This window comes from Schistocerca nitens, chromosome 2, assembly GCF_023898315.1.
Source record: "Schistocerca nitens isolate TAMUIC-IGC-003100 chromosome 2, iqSchNite1.1, whole genome shotgun sequence".
Taxonomy (NCBI): Eukaryota; Metazoa; Arthropoda; class Insecta; order Orthoptera; family Acrididae; genus Schistocerca; species Schistocerca nitens.
Genome location: NC_064615.1, coordinates 833,546,147 through 833,565,463, shown reverse-complemented (window position 1 = coordinate 833,565,463; position 19,317 = coordinate 833,546,147). Strand labels below are relative to the sequence as shown.

General features: G+C 40.9%; 1 protein-coding gene across 2 annotated transcripts in view; it reads right to left on the bottom strand.

The window, feature by feature from the left end:
- The window catches only part of LOC126237101 (general vesicular transport factor p115), a 232,124-nt gene that overhangs the window by 5,926 nt on the left and 206,881 nt on the right, over window positions 1–19,317 (bottom strand). For both annotated transcript variants that reach the window (XM_049946909.1, XM_049946910.1), the window contains exons 16-17: window positions 12,303–12,500; window positions 11,667–11,751 (exon numbers count right to left, since the gene is read on the bottom strand). In XM_049946909.1, the coding sequence (XP_049802866.1) occupies window positions 11,668–11,751; window positions 12,303–12,500 (282 nt within the window). In that variant the 3' untranslated portion in view covers window position 11,667. The remainder of the gene's footprint in view (window positions 1–11,666; window positions 11,752–12,302; window positions 12,501–19,317) is intronic.

Sequence of the window (19,317 nt, the reverse complement as noted above, 5' to 3'; positions counted from 1 at the left end):
GTGACCCAAGGGATCCCTTCCCAGCGAGAAAAGCCAAAGAAGATTTATGCTTCTCTGGCTTAGAGGTGGGGACTGGTGGCCCCGATGGTTGAGGGGTTGCTGTTTCTAAGGTAGGTGGTGCGGGAGCAACAGGGAGGGAAGTGCCCCCCACCATGAAGGGGGCAGGTGTGGTCCTTCGGCTCTGAGAGCTGACTGTATGTGGTGCAACAGATGGAGCTGCAACAGGAGTGACAGTGGTGGCATAAGATGACATCACGCACATGGGATGAAGCCGTTCAAATTTCCGTTTAGCCTCAGTGTAGGTCAGTCAGTCCAGGGTCTTGTATTCCATTATTTTCCGTTCCTTCTGTAGAATCTTACAGTCGAGCGAGCAAGGGGGATGGTGCTATCTGCAGTTGACGCAGATGGGAGGCAGGGCACATGGAGTATCGGGATGGGATGGATGACCACAATTGCGGCATATGAGGTTGGAAGCACTGTGGGAAGACATATGGCCGAACTTCTAACACTTGAAACACCGCATTGGGGAGGGATATATGGCTTAACATCACAGCGGTCGACTTTCACCTTCACCTTCTCGGGTAATGTGTCATCCTCGAAGGCCAAGATGAAGGCACTAGTGGCAACGTGATTATCCCTCAGACCTCGGTGGACGCGCCGGATGAAATGGACACCTCATTGCTCTATGTTGGCGCGCAGCTCGTCATCGGACTGTAAAAGAAGGACCCTGTGGAAGATAATGCCCTGGACCATATTTAAGCTTCTATGGGGTGTGATAGTAACAGAAACATCCCCCAGCTTCTTACAAGCGAGTAATACCCATGACTGGGCAGAAAACGCTGTTTTTATCAAGACTGACTCGGACCGCAATTCTGACAAGCCCTCCACCTCCCCGAACTTGTCCTCTAAATGCTCTACAAAGAACTGAGGCTTCATGGACACTCTCGAATGGACTAGATACCGCTGTCATTCATAGCCTTTCGTTCCTCCCATGGTGTGGCCAGAGAGGGGAACGATTTGCGGTCATACATGTTTGCATGAAAGTGAGCCCTCGAACACTTAGAGACTGCTGGTGATCGGCCACCAGCAAGAGAAGATGTGCCACCTACTCTGACCAAGGGGCCCTCCCCACAGGTGCCACCCAGTCACAGCAAGGGCCACCTGGCAGGAGGGCCATTGCCAGGAGTCCCGATGCCCCAGGGAGATAGGCATCTACTCCTTGGCATACGTGCGGAGTTAACAGCACAGGCATCAGTAGAGCGATCCCTGTGTTGTTAGAGGGCTACAACCAACATGGTACACGGCGGCCCCACCACAACAGACTGGCTACCGTGCTGGATATTAGGTGGCAAGTGGTCCATGGTCGTCGTCAGCACAGAAAGCGACGCTGCAGAGTACATGGTCGAAATCCCACCCAAGAATGTATCCTCGCCCAAGAGATGGAGAGCGAGTGGGACCAACGCAACGACGAATAAGCTGGCTAAAGGTCTCGATGCACAACAGACACAACACATCAAGTAAGGCGCCCTTCCCGAATTGGCTCACTCTTTGGAATAATTTTGAAATATGGTGATCAAACCCAAGAGGGGACCATCACGTAAGGGTCGAAACGTTTGAGTCTCCTTTTAGTTGCCTTTTACGACACGCTGGAAGACCGCGGGCCTATTCTTACCCCCAAAACCCCTTATTCTTTTAGGTCTTAGAACTAACTATTTTTGCAGATACTGAACTTCAATTTTATTAAATAATTTGTTACAGTTTTATCTCCTCTTCTAGTTTACACCATTAATAAATTATGTGGAATGGACCACTAGAGGAATTATCAGATAAATGATTTTTTAAGATTCTGGTTTAAGAAATTTCTTAATTGGAAAAAAATTCTATCTTTATCCATAGTAGAAAAAAAAAACAATTTCAATGGAAAATTTAAGCCATAAACAATTTCCAGAAATATATAAAGCATCTGTACTCCACCTGACAAAGACTGAACACTCATGACTATCAGTCCATGAAATGTCTTGACATAGTGACAAACTACCTATTGGCTTCTGTCTCAGGTTCTTCGGCCGACATTCGCCTAATGATTTTACTGACATTTTGCCAGCACGAGTGGCTCGCATTGTCAAATGCTTCACCCTCCATTACAGGTGGTGAACTGGAGCCGCACTCGCAGCCGCACACTAATGTACCTGGTGTGCCAATGTTTGAGAGCTTCTCCGCGGTCATTTCTGGTGCAGTTCTCCTCTTGCTACCTACGACAGTCGTTTGCCGAGTACGGGAAGCCAGGATCCGTCTACCTTAAGGCTTTCCTCTTTCTTGTTGAAATTGTTTGTGTGTTTTTGTATTTCTACAGCTTCTCTGAACAAGTGCGTATGACAGTGCTTCTCCACAGCCAGAACTTCCATTTCGGTGAATTTTATTACGTGGTCGGTCTCACTCAGTGCGTGCTCTGCCACGGCCAATTTCTCCACCTGCCCCAACCTGCAATTTCGCTTATGCTCTTTGATCCTGGTGTTAATTGATCGTCCAGTCATTCCGACATAAACTTTTTCGCATGTGCATGATATACGGCATATTCCAGACACTGCAAGTGGGTCCCTTTTCTCCTTTGTTGATCTAAGAGACACTTTGATCTTCCTTGTCGGTTTGAAAATCGTCTTCACACCATGTTTGCGCAATATACAGCCTATTCTGTCCATCACTCTGGGAATGTATGGCAGAAAGGCCGTACTCAACATTTATTTTTCTGATTCCTTACTTCGCCAAGTGTTTGGCTTTGTTACACTTCTAATATAATTTGTGGAGTTCCCATTACTCCTCAGAACACTTTCCAGGTGTTGCATTTCTCATCTGAGGTGCTGCGGCTCACATATTCATCCTGCTCACGTTACAAGTGTATTAATCATGCCTCTTTTCTGGCTCGGGTGGTGGTTTGATAGTTTGTGCAAGTATCGGTCCGTGTGTGTCGGTTTTCGATACACGCTGCGTCCCAGGTTTTCGCCGTCCCTTGTGACCAGCACATCTAGAAATGGCAGTTTCTTGTCCTTTTCTACTTCCATGGTAAATGTTATGTTGGCATGGAGGCTGTTCAAGTGTCTTAGGAAGTCACTGAGCTGTTCTTCACCATGGCTCCGCACCACGAAAGTATCATCGACCTGTCTGTACCACACGTTAGGTTTGCAAGTCACCAAGTCCAGTGCCTGTGCTTCGAATCATTCCATGAAGAAGTTGGCCACCACTGGACTAAGAGGACTACCCATGACGATGCCTTCCAGCTGTTCGTAGAAATCGCCATTCCACATGAAATAGCTCATGGTGAGACATGCATGGAAGAACCTTTTGATGTCTTGTGGGAAAATGGAACCGACGTGCTCCAGAGCGTCACTGAGTGGCACTTTCGTAAACAATGAAACAACATCAAAGGTGACCAGGATGTCGTTTGGTGCAAGTTTCAGTTTCTTCGGCTCCTCAATGAAATTTCCTGAGTCCTATATGTATGTGTCGGTCTTCCCCACATGAGGCTGGAGCAGAGAGGCCAAGTTTTTTTGCCAGTTTATATGTCGGTGAGCCAGGAGCGCTAAGAGTCGGTCTCAGTGGAACGTTGTTCTTTTGGATCTTGGGTAATCCATACAGCTGAGGTGGTAGGGCCTCTGTGTTGTGCAGGTTTCTCTGTATGTCCGCCGGCAGAGAAGACGCCTTGATTAATTGATTCGTATTCCGTGTGATACGCTGTGTCGGATCTGCGCTTAGTTTTCGGTACGTCATCGGATCTAATAGGTCTCGGATCTTTTGCTTGTAATCTTCGGTCTTCATTACGACGATCACATTCCCCTTATCGGCAGGCAGTACCAATATACTCTTGTCGGTGTTGAGTTTCTTAATGGCTTGTACCTCCTCTTTCTTCAGGTTGCAAGCTGGTGGTTTTGCTCGGCGCTGTATCCTGGCGCTTTCAGTGCGTATTTCCTCTGCCCTTTCACAAGGAGGGGTCCGAATGGCTGCTTCTTTCAACAAGAAAGAGGAGAGCCTTAAGGTAAACGGATCCTGGCTTCCCATACTGCAGCGAATGACCGTCGCAGGTAGCAAGAGGAGAACCGCACTGGAAATGACCTTGGAGAAGCCCTCTGACATTGGCACTCCAGGTACATATAGTCTGCGGCCACGAGTGCGGCTCCAGTTCACTACCGGCAATGGAGGGTGAAGCTTTGACAATGCCAGCCACTCGTGCTGGCAAAACGTCAGTAAAATCATTAGATGAACGTCGGCCAAAGAACCCGAGACAGAAGCCAATAGGCAGTTTGTCAACAAGTGGCCACAAAAACTTTAACAATCTTGACATAGTGCCACTTCGTTATAACCACAAGCAATAAATGCTTCATTGTTATTGAAAATGGCCACAAAATTTTCTAGTAAGTTAGAAAAAGTGGACTGTGTTTTGAAGAAGGTTAATGCAGGCTTCTATACCTTGCTTAAATTAATTGCCCTTTATTTATAATAATATACTGTCCAACAATGGCTTTCTCTCTTCATATTTAATACTATTTATCTCAGTCAAGCAGCGCTCTCTACCACAGTTGATTTCTCTGGCCACTGTAACCAGCCTAGTATGGTGGCAAAATTCCACACACTTTTCCTAAAACATGCAACTGGTCTTGTCTATACAAACATTCCCACACTGATGTGTTATTTTATATACATCAGATGCCCTTATCCTCTTCTCCAAATTTTGAAGATATATTCCCAGCATAAGTTAGGAAAATAACTAATATACACCCACCTGGTAGGAAAAGGGAGAGAAGGAAACATAGTAGGTGAATATGGATTGGGGGGAAGAAATGAAAGAGGAAGCCGCCTTGTAGAATTTTGCACAGAGCATAACTTAATCATAGCTAACACTTGGTTCAAGAATCATAAAAGAAGGTTGTATACCTGGAAGAATCCTGGAGATACTAATAGGTATCAGATAGATTATATAATGGTAAGACAGAGATTTGGGAACCAGGTTTTAAATTGTAAGACATTTCCAGGGGCAGATGTGGATTCTGACCACAATCTATTGGTTATGAACTGCAGACTGAAACTGAAGAAACTGCAAAAAGGTGGGAATTTAAGGAGATGGGACCTGGATAAACTGAAAGAACCAGAGGTTGTAGAGAGTTTCAGGGAGAGCATAAGGGAACAATTGACAGGAATGGGGGAAAGAAATACAGTAGAAGAAGAATGGGTAGCTCTGAGGGATGAAGTAGTGAAGGCAGCAGAGGATCAAGTAGGTAAAAAGACGAGGGCTAATAGAAATCCTTGGGTAACAGAAGAAATATTGAATTTAATTGATGAAAGGAGAAAATATAAAAATGCAGTAAATGAAGCAGGCCAAAGGGAATACAAACGTCTCAAAAATGAGATCGACAGAAAGTGCAAAATGGCTAAGCAGGGATGGCTAGAGGACAAATGTAAGGATGTAGAGGCTTGTCTCACTAGGGGTAAGATAGATACTGCCTACAGGAAAATTAAAGAGACCTTTGGAGAGAAGAGAACCACTTGTATGAATATCAAGAGCTCAGATGGCAACCCAGTTCTAAGCAAAGAAGGGAAGGCAGAAAGGTGGAAGGAGTATATAGAGGGTTTATACAAGGGCGATGTACTTGAGGACAATATTATGGAAGTGGAAGAGGATGTAGATGAAGATGAAATGGGAGATAAGATACTGCGTGAAGAGTTTGACAGAGCACTGAAAGACCTGAGTCGAAACAAGGCCCCGGGAGTAGACAACATTCCATTAGAACTACTGATGGCCTTGGGAGAGCCAGTCATGACAAAACTCTACCGTCTGGTGAGCAAGATGTATGAGACTGGCGAAATACCCACAGACTTCAAGAAGAATATAATAATTCCAATACCAAAGAAAGCAGGTGTTGACAGATGTGAAAATTACCGAACTATCAGTTTAATAAGTCACAGCTGCAAAATACTAACGCGAATTCTTTACAGACGAATGGAAAAACTGGTAGAAGCGGACCTCGGGGAAGATCAGTTTGGATTCCGTAGAAATGTTGGAACACGTGAGGCAATACTAACCTTACGACTTATCTTAGAAGAAAGATTAAGAAAAGGCAAACCTACGTTTCTAGCATTTGTAGACTTAGAGAAAGCTTTTGACAACGTTAACTGGAATACTCTCTTTCAAATTCTGAAGGTAGCAGGGGTAAAATACAGGGAGCGAAAGGCTATTTACAATTTGTACAGAAACCAGATGGCAGTTATAAGAGTCGAGGGGCATGAAAGGGAAGCAGTGGTTGGGAAAGGAGTGAGACAGGGTTGTAGCCTCTCTCCGATGTTATTCAATCTGTATATTGAGCAAGCAGTAAAGGAAACAAAAGAAAAATTCGGAGTAGGTATTAAAATTCATGGAGAAGAAGTAAAAACTTTGAGGTTCGCCGATGACATTGTAATTCTGTCAGAGACAGCAAAGGACTTGGAAGAGCAGTTGAACGGAATGGACAGTGTCTTGAAAGGAGGATATAAGATGAACATCAACAAAAGCAAAACGAGGATAATGGAATGTAGTCTAATTAAGTCGGGTGATGTTGAGGGTATTAGATTAGGAAATGAGACACTTAAAGTAGTAAAGGAGTTTTGCTATTTAGGGAGTAAAATAACTGATGATGGTCGAAGTAGAGAGGATATAAAATGTAGACTGGCAATGGCAAGGAAATCGTTTCTGAAGAAGAGAAATTTGTTAACATCGAGTATAGATTTAAGTGTCAGGAAGTCGTTTCTGAAAGTATTTGTATGGAGTGTAGCCATGTATGGAAGTGAAACATGGACGATAACCAGTTTGGACAAGAAGAGAATAGAAGCTTTCGAAATGTGGTGCTACAGAAGAATGCTGAAGATAAGGTGGGTAGATCACGTAACTAATGAGGAGGTATTGAATAGGATTGGGGAGAAGAGAAGTTTGTGGCACAACTTTACTAGAAGAAGGGATCGGTTGGTAGGACATGTTTTGAGGCATCAAGGGATCACAAATTTAGCATTGGAGGGCAGCGTGGAGGGTAAAAATCGTAGAGGGAGACCAAGAGATGAATACACTAAGCAGATTCAGAAGGATGTAGGTTGCAGTAGGTACTGGGAGATGAAGAAGCTTGCACAGGATAGAGTAGCATGGAGAGCTGCATCAAACCAGTCTCAGGACTGAAGACCACAACAACAACAACACCCACCTTCACAAGTCTTCAAAAATAATTGGAACTCTTAACACTCAACAGGCCTGTTTCTTAGAATATCCATTCTACTTACACACAGATATGTTAAGATGATGTATGCTGACTACCAAAGGATATGAATGCATACGTACAGTGCAGTGGATGGTAGCTCATTACATGCAAATAATGGTCTGCCTGTACAACAGTTTGTTTAGGGGGCTGGGGAGGGGGGTGGGCTAGACCCAGGGGTATGGAGTATTTTTAATATTCTAGAAAGGCAAATGTCTACTTCCAAGTAGCCACAAAATAGTTTCAGTTCCGACTCAGTTAAAAATCTGTGTAATTTCGACTTGCAAATCATTTTCTTGAAAGAAAAACATTGGACTACTCTTTTGGCTGAGAGCTGGGGATGGCCACAGTCTACCCTTGCCACTGGTTATGGGCACCCTTGTCTACACATGTGGGTTTATTATAAACACTATGATCTAGAATTCCATCACTACTCCTGTAGAAGATTACGTCCGCAATACTAGCTTTCTACAATACTTAATTTCCATTCTACCCTTTACACTGGGTTAAAGCACTCCAAAAAGGCTATTGAGAGAATCTAATTCATGTGGCTGGACCCTGAATGTGTAATCAACATATCTTCAAAAGTATATCAGTGTTAAAGCTGCCATCCTCGCTGCCCTGTCCTCAAAGTCTCAATAGATTAACAACTATAGCAGTAGAAAAATCTGCCTCAAATATTAGTTCCTTAAATTTATCCAGTACAATTTTATGAACAAAATGTTGCCTATTTTATGACGAATCCCATGATCCTCTGAGTATCTCTTACACTTTTCTAGAAGGTTTAGAGATCTGTTATGGTCTTAGAAATGTCTCTCCGGTTTCTTCTTCTGTCGACTGTCAGGCCTCATCATGAAGGAACACAAATTATTGTTAGGCTTGTGCAGTGTAATGTAGGTTATATGTGAGAATGACCTATGTTTCACTGAGGACATTTATGCTGCTGAAAGATCGCCTCTCTTTTAAACACTTTATCTGTTATCTGTACACACAATGTGAATGCAGTGACATAACACAGCAGGGACAAGGTGTGACATGGAGAGCATGGTTGCACTTGCTGGACATGGACATTTATACCTTGGTGACGCCTCTTGAAGGTGTCGTGAACACCTCAGAAAAAACGGCTGTATTGATCGATGTGTTTGAGTTTACGAGTTACTGGTATTTGGATCTGTCTTCATGACTGATGCAAATGATTGGAACAATACAGAAGATCATTCCTAAAGACTTGTTTGTCATTCAGTATTTGGAAGTAGTGAGACACTCTTATAGTATAAGTCTGCTTGGGTATGAACTCAAGAATTATAAGTTCGTGCAGTGTCATGGCAGAGTAACAGGACCATGAGAACAAAAGCTAACAGAGACTGTATTGGAAGAACCACATAGACAGATCCACTACACAGTGTTCCCTAATCATGGCGTTACAGCCAAGTTGCCACCCACACATGGAAGGAAACAAGGTGCTTGATATGGACTGCAGTTGGCTCCAGAAAAATCTCTGTCCATGTCAAGCCCACCAACCATCACCAGTAACTCCATTATGAAGTTGCTATCTCCTCCCAAATTAAAAATTCCCTCCCATAAACTTTGGCCAACTGTGAAGGGTGCATCTGCAGTGATGAGCAATCCTTTGCACAATATGCTAAAGATCTTACTAAGACTTTCACAGGTACACACTAGCCTTCAAATCTAGTCTGCAAAAGAGCATATCCCACCACCTTATTACCCAATATCATCCTGGACTAGAACAACTCAACCACATTCCTTGCTAGGGCTTCAACTATCTAATACCACACTCAGAAATGATTAACATCCTAACCAGAAACATGCCCACTTCTCCCAAAATGATAATTCACTGCTCACCCAATCTATAAAATATCGCGGCCATTTGTATGTTACATCTACTCCCAATCCCTTGTTGCATGGCCCATATCCTTGTGAAATACCCAGATGAAAGACCTGTCCTATGCACCCATCCAGTGCATCCTATACTATTCCCATCATAAGTATATCTGACCCTACCAGAAGCAGACACACCTGTGAAAGCAATCACACAATATATCAACTCTGCTGCAACTTTTGTATGGGTTTTTTTGAGGGCATGACCATCATTCAGCTGTCCACTTAATTATCCTGACAATACATTTTTTGATCTCATAATCCTCCAGGCCTTGAAATTTGACAGCCTACAGCCCCATCCCTATCCCTGTCTGCATGCCCGTACTTCATTCATTGCAAACTCTCACTCTCCTTCCTGCAGTCTCTCTCTTCCTCTGTTCAATTTCACCTCTCAAGCCATCCTCCACTTCACTTCATTGGTTGTCACATGCATCTCTCTCTGCCTATGCCAGGGCGAGTTCACTGGTGCCACATTCCTATCCTGCTCCTTGTTGCCTGACTTTCCTAGTTGTTAAAGCCCCTTTCCTCCACTCCTCTCTCCAATCCTTTCTCCTCTCACCCATTCCACCTCAGACAACATTTCACCCCAGTCGACCTGCTGCACTGGTACAATGTAGCTGTGTGACTGTTTTCTGCATTAGTTAGCTCTGAAAAAGAACACTGTCCAAAGCTTAGCAATGGAATCTTGTTTATATGCCTAATGACCATTCACCACATCACCAACATGGTAAGTTGTTACCTTCACTCTGTGTGTTAGTAGAATTCCATTCAGATCTTTCCATTGCCACATATATTTGAACAGTGTGAGACACTTCAGAAGTCTTCTCTCTTTCACTATGGCAATTATGTCTCATTATACCAGAAAATTTATTTCCTTTATTTAATAATCTTTAATATTATTCTATTACTCATCTGTATAAATAGTGTTTTCACTATTATTGAGTCTTGTTAATGTGAAGGATTTCCTTCTTTTGAATTTTGCTAGTGAAAGACTGGTGACTGTGTTCAGCTTCAGTTCATTACATTATATACCAGTATTTGGGGTTTACTTCCTGGCATTTATGCAGTATTTTATGGAGTGATAGCATAAGAACTGTCATTAATTTCTGCTCACTGTCTGGTACTTTTAGCTTAGCACAGACTACATGTTTTGCAAGTCAGCACTGGACTTCAGCCAGTAGCTTCTTTCCAGTTCTTTACATATATGTAATGAATTTAACACTTCACTTATTGCATTAAACCCTAATATGTCCTCTTACACTTGAGACTTCACAAAGATCAGATCATGGAAGAAAATGTGGCAAGCTATGTCCAATAGAATCTTCCTTAGAATGACAGAAGCGACCTGCTGTATTTTTCTTAATATTTACGTACATGAACTACATGCCTATGCTTTAACTTTCAAAATATCAATGCAAAATATTAATCGATGAAATATTTTATTCTATGTGAGTTAATTAACTCCCATTTTTATGCACCAATATTGTTGATGAACCTTGTTCTACAACAGTCATACTTTTTTATGTAAGTTGTATCTGTCTTCAGCTATAAATAATTTTAACCAAACTTCTCTTCTTGTGTGATAACATATTCACTCCTGATCCACTCCAAAAATATGAGATTTTTTTCGTGAAAATGTTTTGCCTATGATCAAATGGAAGTCAGTTGATCATAAATGATATCTTCAGCCAAAGTATTCTTTCATTTGTTTACCACTTTGAAAGTCTTAACACCAAAAGATAAACAATTAATTTAGTGAGACATATGAGTGAAGATCTGAAATGAGAGATATGAAGGGGGGAAAAGAGAAGATAACTTTGCTTGCATTACTTTGAGGGTATCTTTAATGTCATATTAGTGCTAGACTATTTTTTGAACTTAGTTTTTGCTGTTCTACTGTGAAATGCTTCATCAAACTTCATTAGCTGAGTGGTGGTTGACAAGCACTTTACTACAGATCTGTTCTTATGCTCTGCTGAAATGCAAAAATAAATTATTTTGGGCTGTTTGCAGGAAGCAACATGCAGAAAGATTTTGGACAGCAGAAGGGATAATGGCTGATGTGTATTGACTCAAAAGGATTCTATATTGAATGCCTCTACCACTAATTAAATATATCTGGTAATAACATAAATTTGCAATATCAGTCTGGTTTCTTTTGTCAAACCTCAAACAAAATATTTCCCAGTGGAGAACAAGAACATGCCTCTAGTATACTGCATATCACTGCTACTGTGTTGATAATTTTAATGAAATTTATCGCAGGGGAATGATGCAGTTCAAAATAAAAAAAATATCACAACAAATAATTTCTTAGTATGCAAGCACTGTAAGTTCTTTTTCATCAAACTTTAGAATTATTTTCATATTTCCTACAGAAATGACATTCACACCTCTTTAGGCTGAGTAATAGCAGTTCTAGGTAATCCAAATTAGCCAGGCAAACACAATGAGGTCAAAACGTACATTTTTTAAAAATCTTATTGGGCATATCCTTACCTCAAGGAATTTTTCCTGAAGCACTGCTGATACCTTCATCCATTTCGTCATCTTGTGAACTTACATCATCTTCATCATCATCAACCTAAGTAAAAATACCACAGACTGGTGAAGTCTACATAAAAACAGAGGATACACGACTACACACATTCAAGTAAATTCTCTCTCTTTACAATTTTTTTGTTATGTTTAGTTTTTTTTTTCCTTTTTAAATTGCTGGTTGGGGAGTAACAATTGAGTTATTTCCAGAATGAGAATTAGTTATTGCTTTGTTGGAAAAAAAAATCATAGCTTCAACGGGCGAAAAAACTTGTGTTAACTTCCCATAGTGTGCACATTTTTTATTTCTCACAGGTTCCTTTGTTTAAAAGGTTACATAGCTATAATTGACATTTAGTTTTGAAAAGAGATTATAATGGGTGATTCCTAGCTTTTTATTGTGCCCTAGCAATGAAAAAATTTCTATTACCCTAATTAGCCTGAATCCTATTTAAGCAATATATTGTCTATAGTACTTAATTACATGATACATAATTTAGACATTCTATATGTAATAAATTTAAAAAGGAGTGACAAAGGAATATGATCATAAACTTTTCTTTTTTTTTAAAACAGATATCGTAACATATATTTTACCTTCTCTCCAAGAGCTCTTAATTTGTCCTTATATTCATTCAACTTTGTATCTTGATCTGCTAAAAGTTCCAGTAAAACTTCTTGGTCTTTCCTCAATGTATCTGCTTCGCTTACAATAGCTTCCATTAAAGTTACTTTATCTTTTTCAGCAGACAGTTGTTTTTGTGTTTCTAGAAGTTGCTGCTGCAGTTGTGAAATCTGTGGGAAAATATCATGTAATGTCTAATTTCAGAACCATCTAAATTGTTTAAAACTGGGATTTTAATATACCTCTTATGAAGTATGATAAAAACCATCACAATTTTCTCATTATATTTGTTTACATTTTTAAAAGAAACAGCCTCACAGCTCACTCACAAATGCACCAATGGAATTTTATAGACAACTGTATCAAAGGAAAATTCAAATGTGAAAACTAATACATTTGTATGAGAGAACTATTACCTTCAGGAGTGAAATGCATAGTAGGCTGACAGACAAACATGAAAGTAAAACTGACACACAATCTAGCTTTATGAAACTAAAAAGTTCTTTCCTCGGGGCATGAAAGAGGTATATAGGAAGAACAGATCACTTGGACATAGGATGAGATGAACCTACCTGAAGTAAGGATGAGGATAGTTATTACAAACATAAGCATGGTCATCAACTGAAAGTGATGAAATTTTCTTTACATAATTACAAGTTAGTCTAACAAAGCAAAGGCAAGTAGGATATTTAGTCCTACATACAGGTAAACTGTACCTATGAAATTAATTACTGTATATAAATAATGTGCTGCAGTTCAGTGGAGTATATGCCTACCCATATTGTTTTACTTTATGACATAACAATAAAACATGCAAATACAAAACGAAAGTGATATCAGTTACAGTGCTGTTGAAAATAGAAGAGGAGGCCACTATGGCCAAAATCAACACCACCTATAGGAAAAAATCAAACAATGGAAATTCCAGGTAGGAATTCAACAATGAAGGAAAAGACAGATTGCAACTTACCATAAAGAAGATACGTCAACACAGATACCTCATGCACACATGACCGCCAACTCCAGCATATCGGGCCGGAATGCAACATCACAAGGGTTACAAGATACAAGAAGCAATCTGGATGGTATGGGGGAGGGGGAGGGGAAGGGATGGTGGTGAATGGGTGGGGGGGGGGGGGGGAGACAGACAGACAGACAGACAGACAGACAGAGAGAGAGAGAGAGAGAGAGAGAGAGAGAGAGAGAGAGAGTGAGTTTGGCACAGGATTCCATATAAACAGGGTGGGAGATGAGAATGGGGAGGAGATGATAGGGCAGAGGGGGTGGAAACTGTTGGGTGAAGGGTGTGGGGCAGTATGTCACTGTAGGTTGAGGCCAGAATAATTATGGGAGGGGAAAATGTGTTGCAAGGATAACTCCCATCAGCACTGTTCGGAAAAACTGGTGGTGGAGGGAAGGATCAAGATGGCTCGGGTAGTGAAGCAGCCATTGAAATCAAGTGTGTTAGTGCTTAAGAGTCGACCTCAGCTGTGAATATAGGCATGGCACTAACCTTTATTTGCCCTCTTGTTGGAGACCAAGCAGAAAGCATGCATAAGAGCGTAATGTTCAGAGCACCTGAAGCTAATGATAACTTTAGTCATCAAAATGTTGTGTGTAAAATGGAATCATCAACTCTGCTAGAAATGCACAAACAGATGATTAACAAAATTTTTATGTTACTACAACCAGGAAAATGATTTTTATAGGAGGATTAGATAAGCCAAGGGTTAGACACCAGGGAAATGTCATAGCTCTAGTTTTGTAGGGATGCAGATGGTACCTGCAGTGCAATGGCATGCAAAGGGTAGCTATGCGGAATTTGGGCTCAAAGAGAACAAAGGCCAATGGAAAGTGCTTTCACTGTGATCAGATTTCATGATAGCAGATGCTACAGCAAGAAATTAAAGCTCAGCTCTGATAACAAATCACATTTTCTGTACAAAAAGATATATGACGACTAGGAACTGATGGAAAATACCTACAGCAGAACTGTACCAATTTTCATATATAAATACACACTGGGTCCAACATTTGCAAACAATTGGACTGTAAATGTAGTATTCAAAGTGCTAGCTAGCCATAGGTGTAGAAAAATATTACAAGGCATGAGCTTTGGACGATTTATTGTACGACATCTTATAGATGGGTACAGTCACAGGATGAACTGTCTTACCTGGAGATATCTACATTCTGTGGTATTTCACTTTCCACATATTCTCTCCCATTTTCCATAATTACACCATATAGAATAAAGTGAAACTTTCTGCAAAAGAGCTTGTGGGTGTGTCAAGATCAGAACAGTTTCAACTCGACATTTTCCTTGCCCTCTAGTGGCCACCGACATCTTGGTGCCAACTGTTGTTCAACCAAATGAACACGGCACATCTTGGGCACTTTTATCCTCTCACAGTGATAAGAATAAAATTGTTTCTTATTTCCGTTTGACCTTCCACACAAAATAACTTTGATAAACTACATGATCACCATTCCGTAACACATGCACAGGCTGCTATGGGAGTTTTTACCATGAGTTATTTTTTTATCTGAAGTAATAATATTTACATTTATATATTGGATTTTGTATACTGCGATCTCATGAGAGTTAAATTAACATTATAAAATACACTGATAAGCCAAGACATTATGACCACTCCCCACTGCGATGATGGATGCTCCCTGGTGGCACAGCGGGCACGTGATGTGGTAGCAAAAACATGTAAGTAGAGCTGACATTAACAGGGGCTCACCCTAGCAAAGATGTGGGCTGCAAATTGGGAAACTCATTGAGATAAGTGACTTTGGCAAAGGGCAGATTATTATTAAGCAGAGCCTGTGAATGAGTGTCTTGAAAATGGTGAAGCTAGTCAAATGTTCATGTGCTACTGTAGTGAGCATCAATGGAAAGAGCTACGACAATGAAACTACCACTAGGCCATAAATGATTGGATGCCCATGGCTCTTCACAGAACGTGGGGTTCGGAGACTTTTCAGCTCTGTAAAGTAGGATAGATGGTGATCTGTGGCATCTCTGCCAAAAGAGCACAATGCTTGTTTCAGACCACCCCCTACGCGTTAACATGTTGACCCAACAACACCATATATTATGATTGCAGTGGGCACAGGACCATCAGGATCTGACCGTCGATCAATGGAAACCTGCTGTCTCTCCAGGTGAATCATAGTTTTGCTATACAAGGTTGATCGTCGTCTTCACAAATGTCGTCATCGGGGCGAATGGCGACTTGAAACATGGAGCGCACCACAGACACTGGCTGGTGGGCGCAGTATTATGCTATGGGAGACATTCTCCAGCACTTGCATGGTACCTGTGGCAGTAGCTGAAGACACACTGACAGCTGTAAACCACCTGAATCCCTTCATGCTTGATGATTTGCTCAATGGCAATGTCATCTTTCAGCAGTATAACTGTCCATGTCTCTGAGTCACAACCATGCTACAGTGGTTTGAGGAGCATTATAGTGAACTCATGTTCATGTCTAAGTGACCAAATTCACCTGATGTAAATCGTATGGGACCCATCTGGGTTGCTACTGGGCACCATCACCACATACGAAAATCAGCAGCCCATTATTTATGCAAATTGCATGACCTGTGCATAGAAATGTAATGTCACATACCTACCAACAAACTGTTGGATCCCTGATATGCGGAATCAGTGATGTATTTTGTTCCAAAGACGGACAAACAAGCTATTATGTAGGCGGTCGTAATGTTTTGGCTCATCATTGTACAGTCACAAGTGACAATATGTCTAACATTTGAGATATATTGTTCACTTTGGAGGGGTGCAGGCACCAAAAGCAGATTGAAACATTTATGTTGTGTGTGTATCATCACTTTTTCATTCTTACCTGGTACCGAAAGTAGTGAGATGACTTATGATGGACAAGTTTTGTTACGATTTCCCTACTGATATTCAATCTGGCTGATAGAAACCGTGACACAGACTAGGCAAAACACTGATCACCATTTGAGCCTGAAACTGATACCAAACTTGGCATTTACTTTACAGAGTGACCTTATTCTCAGAGCTAGTGAAGAGCTGCACCATTCATTTCTCCAATATTGCCCCTGTGGTGCAAAGAAAAGTTCCATTACACCTTTACAGCGACATACTGATAGAAACAAAGTTTAAATTGTCTTGTATTGCTGTAATACAAGCTTATACTGTAGTTTCCATACTTGCAGATTGCAGCTGCAATTTTTAATGAACTAAGTAATCACTGTAAGTAATAGTATGCGACACAGCTTGTTTCGCACTTCATATACCAGTTATAGTATCAGTTTTGCAAGTGTAATGCTTCTTCATGCACCTGCTTTCATAAATAATATTTTCATACATTATATGCCAGTTAGAGATTGCACACTTTGCAGTTAAATCTTGCAGTGGTGTTTGCAAAACACACATCATGATCACCTTGAAAATGATGTCTCTTGTATTTGGCTTCAATCTGAATAATCATACTTAATGAACATAGTCCTCAATCCATGAGTCGCTAATGATACAAGAACAATAATAGAGTTCAGTGTTGTAATTACATTAATTCTGCAGATAACTGCATAACAAGTAGTACTGCCTACTATGCAACTGTAATGACAGTCCTACACTGATTCTAAATGTCACAGCTAGGTAAGTAATCAGGTTGTTGCATTCCTACTTCCATTGTTCTGAAACAAAACTGACCTCTAGTCGTTTGAAACAATAGGCACTGCACTCTTATTCTCATGTATTTGACATGGGTTGGCGCCATCACAAAATAATGACTACGGGAAGGATGCTGAGCAAGACAAATGTTTGCAATTCACTTGTATACCTCAAAAATATATACATAAAGTGGCACCTGGGAAATGTTTGGCAGCTTAGTGATAGTAACATAATCCAGTTCCAGTCCTGGAAGTCCACTGACTAAGTTCACCAGATATTGACCTGTAATTTTGACGAAATATTCTGAACAATTCTTGCATAATACAGGATGTCCAGTGAACGTGTCCCTGACTTCAAAATTAAACATCTCGAAAACTAAGATTGACAGACGAGTGCAACAAAAGGTATGTTTACTGTGAAATCTGTAAGAATTTTATACACAAGTTCTGAAATAGTTCGAAAAGGTGCTAACAGGCAGTATCAGTGTATAATTAAAGTTTTCCTCTGAAAGCAGTCTTAACAATTGCATCACAATCTTTCTAAAATGTCCACCACTTGCAGTATGGAGGTGATGAAAATGGACAATATATGTACAAAATCTCCAAAAACAAAGATGATGTGACTTACCAAATGAAAGTGCTGGCAGGTCGACAAACACACAAACAAACACAAACATACACACAAAATTCAAGCTTTCGCAACAAACTGTTGCCTCATCAGGAAAGAGGGAAGGAGAGGGAAAGACGAAAGGATGTAGGTTTTAAGGGAGAGGGTAAGGAGTCATTCCAATCCCGGGAGCGGAAAGACTTACCTTAGGGGGAAAAAAGGACAGGTATACACTCGCACACAATCCATATCCAACCGCACATACACAGACATCTTACTGTTTGGTTGAATCTGGGAGTGGGGCTGAAGGTGAGGCCTTTGGATAGGACAGAGGTTTCGGATTGGGAGAGAGGTTTGGAGGAAAGGTTAACTACTGAATTAGGGTATTGTGGTTCCAGATTGTGTTGATTGGAATTTTGAGGTTTTGGAGGGAGTGGAGCTGGAAGTGGGAGATTGAGTAGATGGGAGAGACTGGGTTTGTGTGCAATGAGAGGAGTTTGAGGTTTGTTGGAAAGGTTGTGAAGGGTGAGTGAGTTGCCATTCCGGAGGTGGGAAACCAGGAGATCGGATAGTTTTTTGAGGTGGAGGGTGGCATGCTGTTCTAATTTGCAGTTGGCCTGTAGGAGGATGCTCTGAACAGCTGGTGTGGATGTGGGAGAGGAAAGACTGAGGACTTTTATTAAGGATAGGAGTTGACGGGTGTGTTCATTGGCTGAGTTGATGTGTAGGTGAAGGATTAGGTGGGTGAGGGCAATGGATTGTTCAGTTTGGAATTGGTATAGGGACTGATGGAAAGAAGGGTTGCAGCCAGAGATGGGAACTTTAAGTGTGAGGCCTTTGGGGGTAATGCCAATGTCAGACAAGCCTGAGAAAATAAAATATGGGAGCGTAACCTGGCTAGGGCGAAGGCATGTTTGCGGATGGAATGTAAATAAAACTTAATGGGGTCGTTGTGGGGGTGTTGTGAGGGTGAAATGGTATTAGAAGCTGGAAAGTGTAACAGAGGCTGAAATGAAAATGAAAATAAAAATATATGGGGAGAGATGAAGGTGAACTAGAAAGCAACTGGAGATCTGGTGTGAAAAAAGGCGAAAAAGTATTGGTTAAAGCTGGGCTATGTTGATCCTGTGGTGAACTTGGGTTGGTAGACAATGATGGGCACATAGGTTAGGTGGTTGTGTTGCCGCCAAAACACGTTAAAGGGTGGAGAAATTCGAGAAAATTTCGAAAAAACTGCGTGTAAATGTATTAAAAGGAGTGGTTTTGTGGTGGCAGATTGTGAAAATGAGGCTAACAATTGTCTCACGAAGAAATGACGTTAAAACCTGTGGGAAGCAGCTACATATATAGGCAATACCAAAAGATATTTTAAACCTTGTGTAAGTTAAAATTATCTCAGTTGTTTCACTAAAAGAATTTCATATGATTTTGAATATGATTTGTAATATTTCAGGCTAAAATGTGCAAAAAGAAATTAATTTGTTAGTACTCTGTACATTCAGTTAAAATTACTCTTCTTTTGGAAATATTTGAAATTATGAAATATCTGGCATACTTAAAATTTATGTTATTAATTGCACAATCTAACGGCAATAATTAAAATTATTTCTGAATTCATTTATAAAATAATGTTATATCTTGGTGATGATTCTTCTTTTGTCAAGAAAGTTTGTACACTTTTTTGCTTTGTTAACTCTCTGGAATATTGTGAG